This window comes from Cicer arietinum, chromosome 2, assembly GCF_000331145.2.
Source record: "Cicer arietinum cultivar CDC Frontier isolate Library 1 chromosome 2, Cicar.CDCFrontier_v2.0, whole genome shotgun sequence".
Lineage (NCBI taxonomy): Eukaryota > Viridiplantae > Streptophyta > Magnoliopsida > Fabales > Fabaceae > Cicer > Cicer arietinum.
In genome coordinates this window covers 580,964-602,136 of record NC_021161.2, presented here as the reverse complement: position 1 = coordinate 602,136, position 21,173 = coordinate 580,964, and the positions used below count along the sequence as shown (strand labels likewise).

The window sequence follows — 21,173 nt, the reverse complement described above, 5'->3', positions numbered from 1 at the left end:
ACTAGTAATTTTGATAGTCATCTATCATTTCCCACTTAAAAAAAATAACTCATTTCATTTAGCATTTATCAGAAAATTTGCCAAATTACAATCGCAGCACACCATCGAATGGAAGCTCTAAATTAAAGCTTCTATAAATCACATTCAAATTGTATATAGATGCAATAAAATGATTGTTTGCTAATTTGGCTATTTGAAACAAAGCTACATTGAACCACATCGAACTAAGTCTCCATTTTTGGTTGCAATCTCTAAACAAAAACTTTTTGAGAGTTTTGTTAACAGCAGCCACTTTATTTGCTATATGTCTTTAATCATAAATTTACATAAGTCTAACCTAAACTGTTCCTCATACAAAAACACCTTGTAATCACAATCATTTTGTTTCAGTTTCACCCTTTGAAATAGGTTGTGATGCAATGCAATCATGGGTACAAAATCTTATCCAAACAGAGGCCAACACTATGGTTGTTGCTAATTAGGGTACCAATCAAGATAAGATATGTAGTATTAAATAAATGTTTATCAAAAGTAAGAAACAAAAATAAATTTAGAACGACCAATAAAGAAAAGATGGATTTTTCCTACTATCCAAAGTCCAAACAATACTAACTTCATTATCATTTAAATATTTTTTTATCCATCCAAACCAAACCTAGCTAAAAGGATAATGCACAAATAAAAAATGATAAATGCAAAAACACCTTGAATAAAATTATCACATCATTCAAATTCAAATGATTGGTTTATCATAATAAGTCCATTTTTTCACTACAACAACACAGCAACTTGAAATCGAAACACGAAACTACACATCATTACTAAGAAATGAAATTACACAAAAATTAAAAATTGAAAATTTTCAATTTGGGGGAAAAATTGAAACTCAGAAACCCTAAACAATGGAAACTTTAGCACCTGCAGCTTCAAGTTGTTTCTTAGCATCTTCAGCTTCATCTTTCGAAACACCTTCTTTAAATTTCTTCGGCAAACCTTCAATCAATTCCTTAGCTTCTTTCAACCCTAAACTCGTCAAACCCCTAACCGCTTTAATTGCCGCAATTCTCGAATTACTCGGAACTTCTTCAATCACCACATCGAATTCCGTCTTCTCTTCAACCACTGCTTCCGCTTCAGCGGCGGCGGGAGCAGCGGCGACGGCGGCGGGAGCGAATGAAGCGGCAGTTACTCCTAATTTGTCTTGGAGGTAATCGACTAGGGTTTTGGCTTGTTCGAGTGTGAGGCTGGAAATCTCGTTTCCGAGTTTTTCGACTTGCTCGGAGACGGCGGTTATGGGGCGGAGACGGGTGGTGCGGTGGGAGAGAGATGTTGTTGGGAAATGGACGGTTGTGATTGGTTTTTGAAAATGCGTAGGATAAGAAAGTGTGACAGTTGAGATTGTTGTTAATGCTGTAGTTAGTGCCATTGTTGTTGTTGTGTTTTTTTGTTGTTGTTGTTGTGTTGGAATGAAAGATGAAGAGAAGAAGAAGAAGAAGATAATGAAAAAGGGATAAGAAAATGGATAAAAGAGTGAAATGAAATGAAAGGCTTCAGAAGATGGATTTAAAAACTAATAAATAAATTTGCAATATTTTCAAACAAAAAAAATGTAAAAAGAATATTACAAAAATAAATTGTTTTAAAAAATAAAAAAGGGGCATTCGGAGAATCGAACTCCGGACCTCTCGCACCCAAAGCGAGAATCATACCACTAGACCAAATGCCCGTTGATGTTATTTTCATGATTATAATATATAACTACAAGAATGAGGTTGAAAAAATTAGTGTTTATTTTAGTGTTAGGATATGTTTTTGTGTTTTTAAACTCTAAAACCACTAGTTATTGGTGAAATAGATATATGTGTTGAGGATTGTGATGATTATTATATGAAAACAGATGCATTCAAAGATGTTTCTTTTTGGAATAATGTAGTTTGGGTGAGTGAAAGGGTTTAAGTTGTTTGTTTAATAGGTGATTCAAACTAATACAACTTGTATTTTTATTTGAACTTGTTTAAAGTTGGGTGTAATTTGAATTCGTCTTTTTAAATTTGAAGTAGTTTGGTTCGGGTGCAAGTTTTATATTTTCAGTTTACGAATATACAAATTCGACACATTGAAAAGGTTGTGATTTTTTATTTATTAATATCATAAAATAAAGCTTTTACGTGTTTGTGTGAAAGTGTTTTAATTTAATTCAAAATGTTAAAATTTTAAATTATAGAATTTAGTATAAAGTGTTTGAAATTTTATAAAATGTAATGTAATTTTATTACATATTTTTTTTAAATATCTCATGCACTCAATGACCTAATTCATCCTCAATTGAATTATGTTTTTCACAAATAAATACGATATTTTTTATGCAAATCAAACCAATGTGAATAAGTTGGATAACGATTTTAATCAAGATCAATCCAATCCATAAATAGTCATGGAGCTATTAGTATTAATTATGTGTTCACTACTAATAATAATAATATATATGTCTGAAAATTGATAGTATACTCAGTACAATGTACAAGTGTTCTTTTTTACTTTTTTGTCAATTACACTTAAAATGTTCATATTTAGATAATTTATAGTTTTTTAATGACAAATTAAAAGTTTATTGTATTTTTAGTCAACTAAGATAAAATTAGAAGGTATATTAAATAATTTATTGTCCCACAAAAGTAATTCGATTAGTGAACTAACAAATATTAAAGGAGATTCAATAAAAATATCTCATATTTGATCTAAAAAATTAACACAATCTAACTAATTATTACTGATGAAAAAAAAAGATAAAATAATTTATTATGAACCAAAAAGAATTCTTTTTTTTTTTTCTCAAAAAGACTTCTACCTTGTTTGGGAAGCTTTATGGATTAGAACTTTTCTAATTTATCGGGTCACATGAAGTCTATGGATCTTCAAAAAAGAAAATTTATTTTTGTACAAAATACAAAATCGAAAGACTTCTAAATTCTAAGGCCTGTTTGAGTAAAAACAAAGTTCTAAGGCCTGTTACATATTTTTACCCCCTAATCCCCATACTCACCCCCATGTTTTGTTAACCTTTTGAATTTGTACTATATTTATATAAATGTTTGTTCTTTAAACAACTATGGTATTTCTTTCTTCTCACCTTCTATCTAACCAAACGAAAAAAAAAAAATCTTTTCTATTTTATTTCTCATATTTTTCTCTATTTTTTACTTTCTTCTTACAATTAAACACACCTTAGTTGATTGAATTCAATTTTCTAATATATATTTCAACGATTTTTAAGCTCTAAAAAATTTTGATGGTTATAATCTTTCAAATTGCTACAACCATTGAAGTTCCTGAAAACTACCAAAGTCTTCAAAAAAGAGAAACTACAACTTAAAAATAAAATAATATGTATCCTTTCAAATGGCTCTATCCTAGTACTACAACTTAAACAAACTACAAAATCTACAAGGTACATGGTACTATTAAATTATAAAATACTCACTCCAACTTTAAATATAAGAAAAAATAAGTCAACAAAAATAAATATATTTCATATAAATTATTAATTAAATACTTTAAATTAGAAATTCAATTTTGTTTGCTTTCGGTGGACATGACCCTACTATTGAAAATGAAGAGGGAAGTGGTGGGATGTTTTCGATGGAGTGGGTTGTGAAACTAGTATGGAGTTATTATATTTCAAAGCTTTCATGGAGTGTGTGTGTATATGACAAGTCTTTTGGAGGTTCTTACAATTATAAAATTATAATATTTTTATTTACTTATTTTGATCCTCGAAAGTTTTTTTTATTTGTTTAACATTCTCGTAAATATTATTTCATTTTAAAATAATTTTTTCATTTAATTTATGTTATAAAAATTGTAACACCGTTAAAATATAATTATTTTTTAACAAAAAAAATCAAATATAACTAATTTATAACCTTTTCAAACTTAAAATTAATCTAAAATGTTTTAGTATTCTTCCCTACAAAAACCTAAATTGTATCTTCTTCATCATTTTAGTTCTTTTCCTCATCATAAATCTCATTAGTGTCACCAACATCTTCATCTATTTAAGACTCATCACCGTATTTAAATTTATCGTTATCATAATCTTTTTATTCGTCCGGTGATAAGTTCTATAATTGACTCTGATTCAGAGTTTTTACTTTTGGCGTGGAGATTAAGGGATTTTAGAGGAGTATATAGAAAATTTCAAAAGTGATAGTAGAATTTAGTTGTAAAGGGAGGAAGGGCAAATAAGAAAGTCCAAGTCTTAGTTCTATACATAATAATGGTAAGAGGTGATGAATGAATTCGTCATGGTGACAAGGTTGGACCTTTAATCAAATTCATTATATATTTCTATTTTTTTTTATTTTATCAAATTCAACGTGAAGAAATCTATAGCAGGAAGATGACTAAAATGATGAATAAGAAGATGTAATTTAGATTTTTTAAGGTAAGAAGATTGTACATTTTGGGGTTAATTTTATGTTATAACTTAATTAATTATATATATATATATATTTGTTAAAAAATAATTATATTTTATAGTGTTACAATTTTTGTAACAGAAATTGAATGAAAAAATTATTTTAAAATGAAATTATATTAACAAAAATATAATAAAAAAACTTACAATAACAAAAAAAAAAATTATAACTATAAAGACTAAAGACATATTTAAATCTAGTATATTTATCATCTTATATATAAAAAAAATATTTTAAAAAGAGTTGAGTCATTATCCAAAACTTTGTTACATGTTAAGCTCATCATCTCTCTCCAATTGCATATGTGTTGTTGGAATCCAACTTTTAGTTCTTCTACAATAAACTTAACGTTACCATGCATCTAGTAACTTTTTTGTTTTCTAAGGTATTCTCCACATGCAACAAGAATATTAATTCCTTCAAGGATCTAAATTTTATCTTAATCATATAAGTTAGTCAGAAATTGAATGCATAACCACATACTTAAGGCATCTTATAAGTTGCTTACAACACAAACTACACTTGTTTGATAGGAATTTGTAGTGGAGGGCTATTATACACGCATGTCTAGTACTTCCATTATTTTATTTTGATTATAAAAAATAACAAATTATGTCTTAACTCTAATGGATGTTCTTTTGGTCTTCCACAATTCTTAACATTTTATCGAATTTTAAAATTTAGTAGCAAGAAAAATCGATCTAATAATAAAAAAATAAAATTAATTATTAGTTATAAACTTCAATTCAATAGTATTTTTAATACATATTTTAAGTAATTATTGGAGGATATATAGATGAACAACCACAACAAATTTCTTTTCATTTTTGGACTATTTTGGCCCAATCATCCAATCTTTTTGATCTCTTAGGTCTTCTTGTTTTTATTTTATTTATTTATTTATTTATTAAATCTTAGATCTTCTTTTTAAGTTTAATTAGTTATTTTTCTCATGTTAATAGAAAGCTTAATAGAGTGACCCATTTAGGTCCTAATCGAGTTTGTTACTTGACCGTGATTAGGGCATTGATGATTATACTAAAATTATAATTAATTTTGTCTCATTTAAAAAAAATAAAAATAAAAAAAAGGCACGTCAAGTTTAATTTTTTTTAGTGGCCGACCCCCAACGTGAATGATCCTTATCCATCACATGCTATTTTCCCTTTAAATATGGAAAAAAAATAGAAAAAGTTTTTTGCACACAAAACATGTGATTGAATTGAGTAGAATGGCAAATATATATGGTGTGTAAGAAATTCCATCTTTTAATACAAAGAAAAGAAATTATAGGCATGCAGTTAAAAGGCACAAGTAATTGTCCTCGTTTCCTTTATAAGATAAGGCAAAAGAGAGGACAAGTTTCAAGTGACCCTCTCATCTCTTTGTCCTAATATGTATTGGTAACTAAAGTTGAAGTTTGGTACACTTTTAATGCCATTCCAATATTTATGTCGTCATTGGCCTAACTTTGTTCTCACTAAATGACAACCCTTTCAATTACTATATCACTAGCTTTAATATATAACAAAATTCTCTTCTAATCCTCCACAAGAGTAACTACATCAATCATTATCAACTAATTATAACATCAAACTAGAGCACTAACATACTATTTTTTGTCTTAATCATCCGATTCATGAAAAAATCTCGATTACTTGAAATTTGACTAAAAGATAAATACCATTTGATCAATGATTGTTTTAGTCATAATTTGAATGTAAATTTCATCAAAGATTCGTCTTTAAATGAAACCTGTTAACCACTTGAACTCTAACAACAAAATAAATTAAACAACTAAAAAATTAAAGAAGGTGATTTAATTACCATCTATATATAAAATATTTATACAATAAATATATTGATATATTTTGGTAAGATTAACAAACCATAATTAAGATTTTTTACTCTCCAAAATCTACAACTAAACTATCCTAATAAGTTTGGATATTTTTACCTAATATGAGACTAATCATCTTATGATGCTTACTTAATGTAGTCTTAAATTTCCTTAATTACCCCCAACCTCACTAACCGAGTTGCATGAGACATAAAATTATTACTATTGAAATATATAGTAATCCTATTTTTTTGAATACTCCCCTAGTGATTAATAGATTAATATAAGGATTAATTTATTAAAAATAAATAAAATAATAAGGATATAAAATGTGAAGGAAGTAAATAAATATAGATTGTATAACATGTAGATGTTGTGGTTTTTAAGAGGGCCATGTGAAGACACTTATAAGCTATACACTCATCCCCAAAGAATTAGGTTTACGTCGGGGTCCAATATGTTGCATGGCCATGCACCAAAGTAGGTAATAAGGAAAAGTAGATTTGAGTTTTTGCCAAAAATAACTAATGTGTTGCTATTTCATAACCACGTGTCAATTTTCTAGTGGCTTAAGTTAGGCAGTGTATGGGCAATTTCTTTTTCCAAAATTTGAATGCAAGTTGATGCCCATACTCGCATGGTTGTCTTTCCATTTATATTCATTAAGATAAGTTTGAGACTATACTATATAAAATAATATTAATATCTCACCATCACTCACATCTTACACAATGCTTACCTAATCTACTAGGGAGAAAAAACCAAGTAAAGGTAAGAGAAAAAGTAACTAACTTATAATGAATAAAAACTCATGTTTATGTATAACTTTTGACTAATTAACTTTTGTACAAATTTCTTATTCTAACTAATTAAAAGTCTTTATATAGTATGTATGAATAAATTAAATATATGCTTTAAAGCTTATGTAAAGTAGTAAGGACAACTAATCATTAGCTTGAGCTTGAGCTTGAGTCAAAGATTCAAAATCAAAACTTTGTCATAATAAGATAATTTGAGACAAAAGCAGTGATTGAGATAATAATATAGGATTTTACTAAAATAATACTTCATGTTTGTCACTAAGAATATATATATGCTTCAACTTTTGCGGTTCTCAAACACTTATATCACATATATAATCCACCACTTACTAACTCATTTACTTTATATAAAAAAAAGCATGCAAATATACTTATAATAGTATATATATGCACCTATTTATATATTACAATCCATAACTAATTTACTTCTTAACACCAAACTTAATTAAAACTACTTATATAAACAAATCTAATTAATTATAAAAGTATATTAATTAAGCCAGATAATATAGTACTCTAGCTTAGTGGCACATAATTGCACTTATGTAAATATATTATTATATTATTTTAATTTTTTTTATATTAATTATTTAGAGATATAATTAATTAAGCTTAAAGATTTAATCTCCATTGAGTAATTGCATTGACCAAATGTCCTCCATGCTCCAATAGTTGTTGGTGTTGTGGTCATTGGTACAACAACTTGAGTTGTGATCATTGATTGTTGGAAATTGAGTTGGAAATGGCTCTAAATTTGTTGCTTGGTATGAAGTTGGAGAATAATTTTCCATTGGCTCTACCATTGTAGAATTTGAAGCTTGGCTAGTGTTTGTTTGATGATGATCACTTGATGAACTCTTTTGTTGTTGGGAATTTTGTTGATTATGATCAACTTGCTTAATGTGTTTTTGTATCCTAGTCCTCCAAAAATTCTTAATTTCATTGTCAGTTCTTCCTGGAAGATGCTTTGCAATTTTGGACCACCTGCATTTTTAAATATGAGTTGTATAAAAGACAATGAAATATAACTAAAAAGTACTTTTCTTGTTTGGCTATAAGATACATATTCACTTTCTATCAACCTAACTAGCCTTCTCAAATTATCAATGAGTTAGTTTATTAGTGGTGTCATACAATCTTATCTATGTCTTAAATAAATTTGATTATATAAACTATTTATTTTAAGAAAAGTTTGAATATTGCAATTTTCCATAATATAAAATATCATGATGCAATCACAATCGTTACTTTTATGACAATGATTTAAACTGTCGTTTTCCATAATTTGTTTTATTAATTAGATTAAAAAAATTAGTGTTTTCATACAAATTTAAGTATCACTTAAAGAGTTTTATTATCATAAACATGGTATTTTTTAAAAAGTTTCGCAAACGTGAACTAGATTAAAACAAAAGAGTATTTGAATATTTTTATAATATTAATAAAGTCATATAAAATAATATTTAATTACAATTCTCCACGATATAAAGATTGCAATTCAATTATGAGATGAATATTTAGTTTTATTAAATATATTAATGAGACTAAGAAAATGCACATAAATTAAAATGATCATGTGGTGTGTTGAAAACAATATGTAAAATGAGAACAATAGGTTACAAAAATGTGTGCATGTGTGTATGTGTGAAAAAGAAAGAGGGGGCTCTAAATATATATGTGAAGTTACTTGAAAAAGAAAAGCATAAAGTTGATATTAATTAAAAGCTGTCAATTGGTGACACATTTTATTGATAAGCAAAAAGTAGCAACACAAAATATTAAATAGGTAACATGCATGTGTGTGAGTAAGACCATGTTCTTTGGTTGAGAAAAAAAGTGATATGCATGTTAAGACTCACATATAAAAAGACTATTTTATAAGATGTTGAAGGTCCCTTTGATACAATGGAAAATTGATTCCATGCTCTCCAAGATCACCAAAATCAAGATTTCTCACTTACATCCCTCAGGTAGAAACTATGCATTATTCAAATTCAAACATTTCCAAAACCTCTCTCTCTTTCATTTTTTTATTACATTTCTCTCCATTCTCTTTATTTTCCTCTCCAATTAATTTTTTTCTAATTTATTTTCTTTTATGACACTCTTGAACTTCACTTCTAGCTCTTTCTTCAAGAAAATGCCACGTGTGCCAATTGCCTAGGAATTTTCATTATCCCTAGCTAGTTATAAAAGCTAGCAACTTTATATATACTATGTAAATAAAGGTAATATTTGAAAAACTTAGGTGAATAATTATTTTATTTTTTTGGGTGTATTTACCTTCTTAGTGTTTCTGTACTTTGTTTTGTTGGTTGGGAATGTACAATATATCTAGGGTGAATCTATAGCTAGTTTATTAATTTGTGCATTATGTGACTCTATATCATCAAAGAGACTCTCAAAATTTATTTTTCACACACCCTTTGAAGAAGAGCCAAAAATTGCTATGGCATTGGTTTGGATCTATTTTTACCAAACTTCTTGAAATTTCTTTGTCATGTGACTAGAGTGCTATTTTAATGTGCCCCACTTTCATGAGCTCAGCCTGAAATAGAAGCTGACCTTGTCCAAGCTATTTGGTTCTCAATCATTATATAGAGATAGCCAATTGTAAAATAAATTACTATATAGGAAAATGAATGGCATCATTTTCATATATACTAATAATTCTTGTTGACCACCATCTATCCTAGTTCGTAAACTATTTTTTATTATGTATTCAACAAAATTAGTAATTATTTTCTACTTTATTTATTTATTTGGTCTCTATTATTTATTATTCAAAATCATTTTATTATATTCGAATTCTTTAGAGTGTATGTTTTTTTTAAACTCTCTTCATCTTCTTTTTATCTTTTTAAATGATCATCTCATCTTTTCCTCTCTAGAGATCTATTAACTTTCTTTTCCTCATTTTTATCGTTTTTTGTCAGTGACGTATGCAAAGGTGTTCTACTAAATTCTCTCCATCATCTAAATATCTCTCATCGTTTTCGCATTTCACTCTCATCTGTCCTACCTTTCTTCTTCTCACTTAAATCTTTTTCTGTTGAGAGGCGGCGGATGTCATGACAACTTTTCACCTTTTACAAAGTAAACTTTTAAATCATGTACAACCACGGTTAATCCTCTCGATCTATCTCTCCCTCATAGATTCATATTCTCCCTCTCTAGTGTTTCACTCTTTTTCACTTTTCCTTTATCTTTCTTTCTCATTTTTCGACAGTTGCAATGGATAGATGTAGAGGTGGGAGATGATCCGATTTTCTATAATTTGACATGCATGCATGCTTTATATATTTTTAATAAATAGCTGTATGAAAAATAACTTCATTTGGGAATTCTACTTTTTTATTCAACAAAAATGTATTTTTTTTTTTAAGAAAATAAACTATTATTAATAAGAGTACAAGAGTCCCTTTAGGTCATTTCAAATAGTACATATATTTATAAATGTTCTTATATAGTCTTAAAAATTATATTATACATAGCAAAGTTAGAATATTTCTCAAAGAACCAACCTCGTTCCATCTCTCAACATAGACAATAGATGCTTAGAATTTTAAAAATTAAAAACAAATTAGAGAAAAGAAGGAAAAACTTTGCACTCGATGTATTCAATTTTTTTTTTCTTTCTCAAAAGAATTAAGGGAATGGAAAATTCAAAATGAAAAGAAGAAGGCAATATTTAACATTGATGCTTGAGATCAAAGTATCCAAACCTTCCGTGCATATTATATGTCACAAAACATATAAAACTACAATATATATATCTCAAGGAAAACAAATGAGAGAGATCTAGGGTTTGGGAAGGAGAAGGAGAGGGAGAATAAAAGATAGAGAGTTAAATTAAGAAAGAAAAAAGAAGAAAATATCTAACATGTACCTTTAAATGAAAACTCTCCAACTCCTCCATATGTATATAAAACAAGAAAACAATATTCATTTTGAAGCCTTTAAAAAACATAGAAACTGATTTTGCACGCATAATCAATATTTTCATGAGCCATAGGTTTTACAAACTCCCATTTGTTGAAGTCTATCAAGCACAAAGTTCTCTCCCCTAAGTCTTCCATGATCATATTAATGCTTCTCTATAGAACTTTTCTCATGGTATGCTTACTTATAAGGAGAGAAAAACAATTTTTTTTTTCATCTTTGTAAGACAATTAAAGGTTAATAGTTAAAAATTAATTTAGAAAATATACCATTTCTTCAAAATAAAATTAAGATCTAGTTGCTAGGTAGAACAAATGCACCAATAATTTAGAAAAATAAACCATTTGTTAAAAATATACTTTTAAAAATAAATATATATACACACAAATAAATTACAATGATAATCATATATGCATATTCACCTGTTTCCCCATTTTTCATGAAGTTCCATGATCAAAAGTTGTTCCTCAGGTGTAATATTTCCTCGTCTAACATCAGGACGAAGGTAGTTTAGCCATCGAAGTCTACAACTCTTTCCTGTACGTTTAAGACCTAGAAAAAAAAAATGATAATATATTTAGTATTAGTACCCTATCCATCAATAAATTTATTTTTTATTTTTTAAAAAAGTATTACCCTACCTAGGGTTTATGCAGAAAAATAGAGAAAATAATAGAAGGAGAACTCAACTTGTAATTAATATAATAATTAAATAATGGATGCTTTTTTAATAAAATAAAATTTACCAGCAGCTTTGGCTAAGGAATTCCATACACCTTCACCATGATTTGCAATATAATTGATCAAAATCAAATCTTCTTCCATGGTCCATGGCCCCTTTCTAACTTCAGGATCTTGAGATGAATTGCACGGTTTTTTGTCCATTTTATTGCATATATATAAATATATGAGAGAGAGGGAGATAGAGAGTGTGTGTGAGTGAAAGGTGAAGAGAGATGGAAATCATAATGAGTGTTGGAGGGTTTAAATAGAGGGAGAATTACATGATGTGTTACTTGTAATAAAGTACTTCTCTTAGTGATATCAAAAGGTTTTTACGTACCTAACTATGTTAATCATATTAACATGCATGCATGAATACAAAACTATATAATGTGTTTGCATGCATCACTATTTTTTTGTTTCTTGGGTGAAATATCTTTTACAAATTAATATCATTTTTTTTATAGGTGAATATCTTATATACAAAAGTTGAGTTTAATCTTAAATAATATTTTTTTCGTCTACAAATATAGCTAACTATTTTTATCATTAAAAAAATTGATGTCAATCTTAAGAAATATTTAATGGTTTTATAACTGAAAATATTAGTCAATTATTTTTATTATGAAAAAAAATCTAAAAAATATGTAATGTAGTTATCTTCATATTTTATATATAATAGTAAACAATATTATTATTATTTATAATATATATGTATATTATATTTTTATAATTGATTATATTACGCTTTTATAATCAAAAATATTAATAATTTGAAATTATCTTTCAGTGCATCGCACGAGTCTAAGTCTTAATTAATATATATGTTAGAGGGGAGAAAAATATTAGTAGTAGAAATAGTCCTTCTTAGTCATGAAGGCACATGCATGTAATAAGAAGGATATAGTTTTCTTATAAATATATAAAAGTTGTTGAGTTACTTCATACAAATGTTTCCTCCTAAATTAATGTCAATGTTGTAATTTTTAACAATTTATCATTTTAACTAAGTTTTTAATATTATATTAATTTATGCTTTTATTTACTTTACACTTATCAAGATGTTTTTTGTTTTATTCTGATATATAATATGATATTTTAGAAAATTCAATATTATATAAAATACTATTTCAATTTTAGTTTACATTAATACATTTAAATAATATGTTAAAAATATATGATATGGTATGCATATAGGTGTGTATGTCTAATTGACAAATAATTCAAAATAGACTTTAGTTGGTAAAAGACTTTGGATGTATTGATGTGTTTTGTTTATTTTTCTTGTTTGGGTGTTGTTATGGAATCAACTCAAGATGTATCTTGACCTTCTATCTACACCTTGTGGGAGAGGGTTGGTTTAACAAAATTGTCTTTTGCTTTGAAAAAAAAAAGTATAGATTGATACATTTAAATTATAGAAAATGTTGCAAATTTTAAGATATATAAAGTGCTAAGTTGAGATAGTAGTTATGAAAAGGAAGAGGTGGACAACCTAAGATTTTATATAGAAACACATGTCATAAATAAATGATCAAAAAACACATGATAATTTATACAGTTTTGTGTCTCTTGTCTATGTCTACGAAAATTCTTCAATAATTATATTCAATATTTCAAATATGATTACAATAATTTGCAATTCAATCACAAATTATGTGTCACTCTACAAACTTTCTCAATTTAATAATTACAAAAAATGATAACATTCTCAATACAAAAGACTTTTTCAAGTGTTCTCACACACTTGTTCTTGGATGAGATGATATAACACTTCACAAGACTCTTTATTTATAAAGAAGAATTTGGTTTCTTTCAAAAATAAACTAATTAATGAAGGTGAATTAATTTTCACAATTTCAATTACCTCTAGAAACCATCAATCCATTCTTCTAATAATAAACCCTAAGACCTTTTAATATTCATCGTCTTTTGATGCATTAGAATTTTACACTTTGATTATTTATTGGAATTTTGAATTGGTTCACATTAAAGAGTTATCATTGGTAGTGAAGATCATCATTGTGTTAAACATGGAATAAGACCGTTTTTCTATACAAAGAAATTATGAATATGTAGATTGGTTCTTATGGGTTCTAAAGCATGTTATGGTAGAAACTAATTTCTTACTATGGTACGAGACATTGTAACTATTATTGAATCATTAGAGATCTTGTGTTTAGATTAGTGTTTGTAAACATTTGTTTTTCAAAAAAAGAAATATATCACTTTAGATACTAACAAAAAGACGCATTGACGTATCTATCTAAAATGGATGTTTATTTGTTTTGTCCATATTTCAATTTTTTTTCTTTCTATTTAAAATGTTTTGTGTATAAAAAACCAAAGTGACGTTTTTATTAATATATGCGTATTTATTTATTTTATATTTTAAAGAGTATCTATCTTTATTTTTAATTAAAAAGTAAAAATTGATACGTGAAAAAGAAGAATGATTTTACAGCATCCATTTCAAAGACACACATATAAAACTTTTTATACTTAGGTGCATGAAATTTAAAGTGGAACCCTAGACCAATGAGAAATAATCATACAAATATAGGGTCAAACTCAAAGAACTCTTACTCAATACACTCTATCTCATACATAGATATATGATACTATATAGTTTTTATAATTGATCTAGAAATATATAAATAATCATAGAGTCAAACTCAAACAACTCTTACTTATCCATTCATACAATTAAGTTAAGGTCACCGTCACGCCGTTAGTATATATTATTCTCTATGCAACTTTTTATACCAACGCTTTATATTCTATTGTCACTATCACAAGACACTATGGTGCCGTTATTAGGAAATTAGGACTAAGATTTTATTTTTGTAGGCAATTAGAGATTTTTACTTTTTTATTTTAATAAGAATTTGGAAGTTAGAATCTCTAAGAAATTACATTGTATTTCGGAAATAATTTATTTTTAAGCAAAATAACATAAGAATACAAGAGATACTCTAACATTGAAAACTCGCAACAAAATTAAATACAATTGACTAACATATATGCTATAGCATTATTATACACATAAAACCAAAGAATTTAACAATAAGCTACTGTTTTTTAAAAAAACTAAAAAATATACAAATTTTATCTTTTTATTCTCTAACTTTATTCTCCCTTTTATCTATAAAATAAAATAAAATATCGTCTAAGAATGAATGACTATTTTAATTTTCAATATAACTTTAATTAATTTTTCTAATTTTATTATTTGACTAATATTAAATGCATCACTTTCTTCTTTTTTGTTTTTTGATCTTTATAACACTTTCTTCTTTTTCAATGATAACATGCATTGCTTTCAATTCACTAATGCTCTCTTTGCATGATAGTAATGGTAAATACACCAATAATTTATAAAAGTAAGTTAATAAAAAATATTATTATCTCTCATTTATATTATTTTCTTTAAAAAATAATCAAATGAATCACTCAGTATATAAAGAACATAGTCAAATAAATCACTCATTAATTTTAACTCTTGGTTAAATTGATGTCAACTTTGATATTTTTCCACAATTATGACATTCTTTATTTTTTTTAAACTTAGGTGAGATAATATATTTAAACTTGGACATGATCAAAGTAGAGTTAGCCAATTATTTTTGGTCTTATCACAATTAACTTATTTTTTTGAGGAGCTTCAATTGATCTCAAGCATATTTTAAGTTCTTTTAAGAGACAACTTACTTATATTCTTCATCACTTGGTTGATCATCCTCTTTCTTTGGTTTACGACAGAAAACATGATACTTTTGTTATATGGTTCCCTCTTTCTCCTATTGTCATGAAACTTAATGTTGATAACTTCGGTCATGACTGAGATGTGGGGTTTAAATATCAAAGTTTAAAAAATATATTCTTTATTCTTTACAAAATAATTACAAAGGTATCAAATATTCCCAAGTATGAAATAACTTACATTATTTTCATACTTCTTTGCAAAGGGTGGAAAAAAAATATTGAAGGTGAGAATAAAATTCAAGTAACTATCGATATATCTCATTCTTACAAATTATTCTTCAAATGTGATAAATGTTAACCAACACATTTTTTTAAAGTATCCGAGCATAAGATTCTCGTTATTATTTTTGAGAAAGTTATTCTTAAAAGTGAATTTCACAACCATGAAACACACCATGCATAGTAAGCATTTCAAAATAGAAACATGCACAAAAAATATTATAACTAAAAGGTTGACTAGTTTAAAAATGATTTTCATATAAGAAAAATGGATAAGATATATACTTGATGAATCAATTATCTTTGCTTTTAGAAAATTTTATGAAGTGATGTAATTTTAAATGTAAATAACATTATTTGGATGAGAAATATTGGGAAGAATTTCAAAATGATGGACTTTTATCAAGTATTTTGTTAAAATGGAATTTAAAAAACTTCAAATACCACCTAAACACTAACTTGCAAATTGATCTTTATAAATTTTCAAAATTTATAACTTGGTCTATGTAAATTTTTCATATAAATTTTCATAATTTTCAAAATTTGTAGATTAATCACTATATATATATATATATAAATTGTAAACTTGTTCCTAAACATTTCTAAAACATTAACCAAAAAATTTAAAATTCTCATTTCAAACTATTTATCTATATATATTTGAAAATACATAGATTAAAATTATGTTTCGGTTCAAACTTAGAAAATGATATTTATTGTGTTTTTTTTTAAAGAAGTGTGGAAAGAGGTCACAAAGTCAACTAGAAAATAAAGGATTGTCGCATTATAAGATAATCAATAGGATTTTTTATTTTAATAAAAAAAAAACAAAAAAGTACAACAACATTATACGTGGCTCTAAATAAGAGAAAAGATATCACTTTGAGACTATACTAGAATAAGTACATCATTCAATTAGTTAAAGAGACTTATTCCTAACTTCAACCAAGTGTTAGCCACTCATTATCTTATCAAATAAATATATGTCTTCTTCCTTAATTTTCATACCTATAAGCTAAGCAAGTTTCAGTTGAGACACCAAGTAAAGTTACATAAAAGCATTACTACTTTTGGTATCCATGTTATGGGTCTTCATATATTGAGTGATGTTCACCTCATGATATGATTCTTCAACCTACTCCACTTTCATACCACGTCATTCTATTCATTTATCCATTTACTAACTCTAATTTTAATTATATAAAAAAAATTATGATTTTTTATTCTCATTTATAAAAACAAAATTTGAGTTTTAAATATATTTATAGTTTAAATTATTTTTTATCTTTATTTCAAATATTTATCTTTTAAATTTAGTAGATTTATTTAATATTTCACATTTTTCTATAAAAGTATATTTATAAAAACATTCAAAAAGTGATAGTAATGATTAAGTTCAATAGTTTTGATGTTTTTCTCTTCTTCTTATAATTGAGACTATATGAAGCATTATTATATAAAAAAGTATATAATATTTTATGATCTAAAATAATTTGGTATACTATATTTAGTACTAGTATCTCTAAATGTCTTTTAATTATTTTGCATTTTATTTTTATGGAATAAATTTCTATTAAGAGTAATTTAGACAATTCAATTAATTATTTATATCACCGCAGCACTATCACACTTCTGTTTAAAATAACTTTTCTTTTGCTTTTTTGAAATTCACTAACCATTAGCTCGTGACTCAGCTAGCGAATGTTGAATTTTATGGATTAATCTTAATCAATAATTAAAATATAGATAAATTATTCTTATATTTTATTTAGAAAATTAATTATTCTTATATCAACTATGTATATTATATTTTAACATTTAAATAATGATTATTCTATTAAAAAATATTTTATGAATTGGTCTCTGATAAATTGAAAGATAAAGTAAAATAAATATTTTATTATTTTATTACATTCATTGAATGTGTCATCCATCTAGATATTCTATGCCTTTTTTAAAAAAGATCCATAAACTTTCTTACTAATTTTTGCTAACAACACATTATCAACAAATTCTAAAAATGGATTGTTTTCCATAGAAGTCCATACATAGCGTTAAATATCTCAAAGAATCTCTTTTTTTTAATATGTGAACTATGATTCTTATCCATTGAAATTTAAAAAGTATATAAATCAAACTAATTGGATTTAATTAGTTAATGAATTTTAATTAAATCATTTAAAAAAAATTTAAATTTAAATTTTAATAAAATAATTTTTGATTAAATTTAAAATTATTGTGGCCTGTTTTCCACTTGGCATAATCTAAGTCCAGCAAAGCAAGACTATATAATAGAAGAGACCATAACACGATTCCTCTACATAGAAATGTTATTGTTTACTTTCTAATGCTTAAAGTTAAAGCATAAGATAACATGGGATTAGTGGCTATAAAAACTAGTTTGATTGGGGACCTTATAAATATAGGAAATTAATTCACAGCCATGTGAACATAACTAATTAGAGATTACACTCATTAAGGGATACAACCCTTAAATAGAGGTTTTTTGTCCCTACCACATACATCTTTTATGGTTAACATGGTGTCGCATTTGTCACCAATAATATTAATACGTGTCGAATGGGTATAATGTAACAACAAATGTCATTGATTCGATGTGTTTTTGGAATTATTTATTTTGTCTATGTCGGAAAAGGATTGATTTTTTTTTTTTTTTTAATTTGGAATTATATATTATATTGGTTTAGTTATATAGTACGAATTTGTACTGACGATTTTGAAATTGAAAATGAAATTCAACTAATTTGTAGGTGGGGATTAATTAGGGTAAATAACTTAATTAGGATGATGATTGGATGATATTTTGTGGTATATTAAATTTGGATTTACTACAACCCTTAATGTTTATGATATTTTGAAAAGAAAAAACAAATTGTCTGTTTAGAGTTAAATTACGATGTATAAGTTAGGTATAATTATGTGGTTTTTATGTTAATAATTAATATTATTAGTATTTTAAATAGACTTAGATTACCTTCAATAAAACGTATTAAAATATCTCAATCATTAATATGAGAATAGATAAATAATCTTTCACAAACAAAACTAATTTAAAAATATATCAATTGTTTATTTCAAATCAATTGATCGAAATCGATAATTGTATGATATAGTTATTGCATCAAATTTAAATTTGTGTTTGAAAATCTAGCGTTTTTTTGTTGTTAATTGCATCAAGTTAGTGTTAAAGTGGTCTTAGTAGTCGATTATAAAATGGTCTTAATCAAAAACTTATAAAATTATTTAGTAATAGTATAAGAATGAGTTTTAGTAATTTTGTTGATGACTAAGAAATGGTTAGAATATTATTTAATCATCAAGAGGGGGTTACTTACCCTTTACACGTTGTGGTGTCTTTTGATGTGGGGTGCATATATATATGTGACATGATCTATCATAATGGTTTTAATATATTTATTATCTATGCATATGGTTGTTTTTTTTCCTGTTTGCTATCTTACAAGTGAAATCTTAGTTTTTTAGTTGAGATTCAATGTAACGAGAATGTGTTCCTTTTTAAGGTATGAATTGTCCATGTGAGATAGTTTGGGAAGAGACAGTATGGGAAGAAGTATTTTTATTATTTAGTTAAAAATATTATTTTTTATATACTACACTAATGACAAATCACAATCACTCACTCATACGTGTGATAATAGAAATAGTTATAGTTAGAGTAAAATATTTTTAATGATATGATAATTATGATTGATGGTGTAAAAATTTTTAGTTAATAGATACTATCTCAATTCACTACATTTAAAATTTTAATATATTATCTAATTTTATAGATACAAATTATAGAGTGTGATAAACTGACTTAAAAAGATAATTATAATTTATATTCACCAAATAAGACTAGAGATCTCGCAACATGCTAGTAAAACGGTCTAATACAATATTCATAAAAGAATATAATTATATTGCATTAAAGAATAAAATAATTAATTTAATTATTTATATTTTATTTAATTAATTTAAGACCAATCCATAAAATTCAATATAAATATATTGTTATTGAGTATTCCATATAACTATATTGTTGTTGAGGATTGTGGTAGTTGAAAAAAATATATTTGAGTTGTTACCATATATATTTGAGTTGTGTACAACGTGGGAACCAAAGGAAAGTTATGCCAAAAATATTTCAGATAGAAGATGTACTACTCAAGTCTTGATTATAAGTGAAAATAATTAATTTTGCATTTCTTAAAAAAATTAGTTAAATGTCGTTAATCTTTTTGGGTCACTAGTTAGGGTTTGAAATTCCGTTTATCTTTTTGTATAAAAAACATAATTGTATTCTTAAAAGTGCACTTCATAAAATCTTATTCTATATCATTCAAAAAAAAAAAAAAGAAACTTATTCTATAAAAATAAAATATTTAAGTTCTAAATATTAACTAATAAAGAAAATGTTTCTTCTACAATATGTTAAATTCATACCAAGTTTATGAGATCTTATCACATGTGTATACATTTTTTTCAACTTCATTATCTTTATTGAACTCATCTGATTTCATCCATGACTTATATTAGTAGTGTGTATATATTTTGTTTGTAGGTAGCATAATGCATTATGATATATGTGGAAGGTTTAAGTCTTATGTCTTCAATAGCTCAGCTGGTTTGAATTATAAATTCTGGATTAAAAGTGTTTAGGAGTAAAAGAACTAGAGTTTAAACTCGGACAAAGGCGAAAACACCACCAATATAACGACTATTATACATTTGTTGATCCAAAAAGAACATCGAACTAGTTTCTTAAACCGAAGATGTTTTTACTTTTAAAATTTGTTTGGTTTTAATCAATTTGTTTATATAGATTCAAGTTGATTCTAAATCCATGTTCATGAAGAGTCACAAAGGATTGTCTTGTTGAGTCATTGTCATTCAAAAACCCCTCCTGAAGTTCATCTCGACGCTAATTGTGATTGCTCCACTAAAAATCAAATAATGTCATCTATAGTAACAACATTTTCCCTATCATTTAAAGGAGAAAAAACTTCATATCTAAATCAGCCATGGTGGCAGTAAGAAAGCTGGTATAACTCAGGGAATAATGTATAAGAAATCAGCCATGGTATAACTTCGCAAATGAACAGCAAGGGATAGTGGGTGTGAAAGAAGAAGAAATGAGAAGAATGTAATGGGGAAGTTATCCGAAGAGAGAGAAGTTGTTGACTAATCTCATCTCTGTTCCATTACTAGACACTATTCTTCTTCCTCTTATTGCTGTTTCTGTTAGATACCTATTTATGTTATGATGAACTTGCTGATTCTAGATGACACTTTTTTTTAATCTTTTACATCTCTATATCAGAAACAATTATGCGATATCTCGTATCCCACTTCACCAATTGC

The 21,173-nt window shown here is 26.3% G+C and overlaps 2 protein-coding genes and 1 non-coding gene across 3 annotated transcripts; all 3 read right to left on the bottom strand.

Moving 5' to 3' along the window:
• Positions 1 to 705: 705 nt before the first annotated feature.
• LOC101494223 (large ribosomal subunit protein bL12c-like) lies at positions 706 to 1,549 on the bottom strand. The gene has a single exon (XM_004489202.4). The coding sequence runs from the start codon at positions 1,424 to 1,426 to the stop codon at positions 896 to 898; it is 531 nt and encodes a 176-aa protein (XP_004489259.1). The 5' UTR covers positions 1,427 to 1,549; the 3' UTR covers positions 706 to 895.
• Positions 1,550 to 1,654: 105 nt separating this feature from the next.
• TRNAP-UGG (transfer RNA proline (anticodon UGG)) lies at positions 1,655 to 1,726 on the bottom strand. The gene has a single exon. It is a non-coding gene; the product is annotated as a tRNA-Pro (tRNA).
• A 5,559-nt stretch (positions 1,727 to 7,285) lies between these two features.
• On the bottom strand, positions 7,286 to 12,055 carry LOC101493897 (MYB-like transcription factor EOBII). The gene is made up of 3 exons (XM_004489201.4): positions 11,828 to 12,055; positions 11,504 to 11,633; positions 7,286 to 8,123 (listed from the first exon to the last, which is right to left on the bottom strand). The coding sequence occupies exons 1-3, from the start codon at positions 11,964 to 11,966 to the stop codon at positions 7,760 to 7,762; spliced, it is 633 nt and encodes a 210-aa protein (XP_004489258.1). The 5' UTR covers positions 11,967 to 12,055; the 3' UTR covers positions 7,286 to 7,759.
• Between the last annotated feature and the right edge of the window lie 9,118 nt (positions 12,056 to 21,173).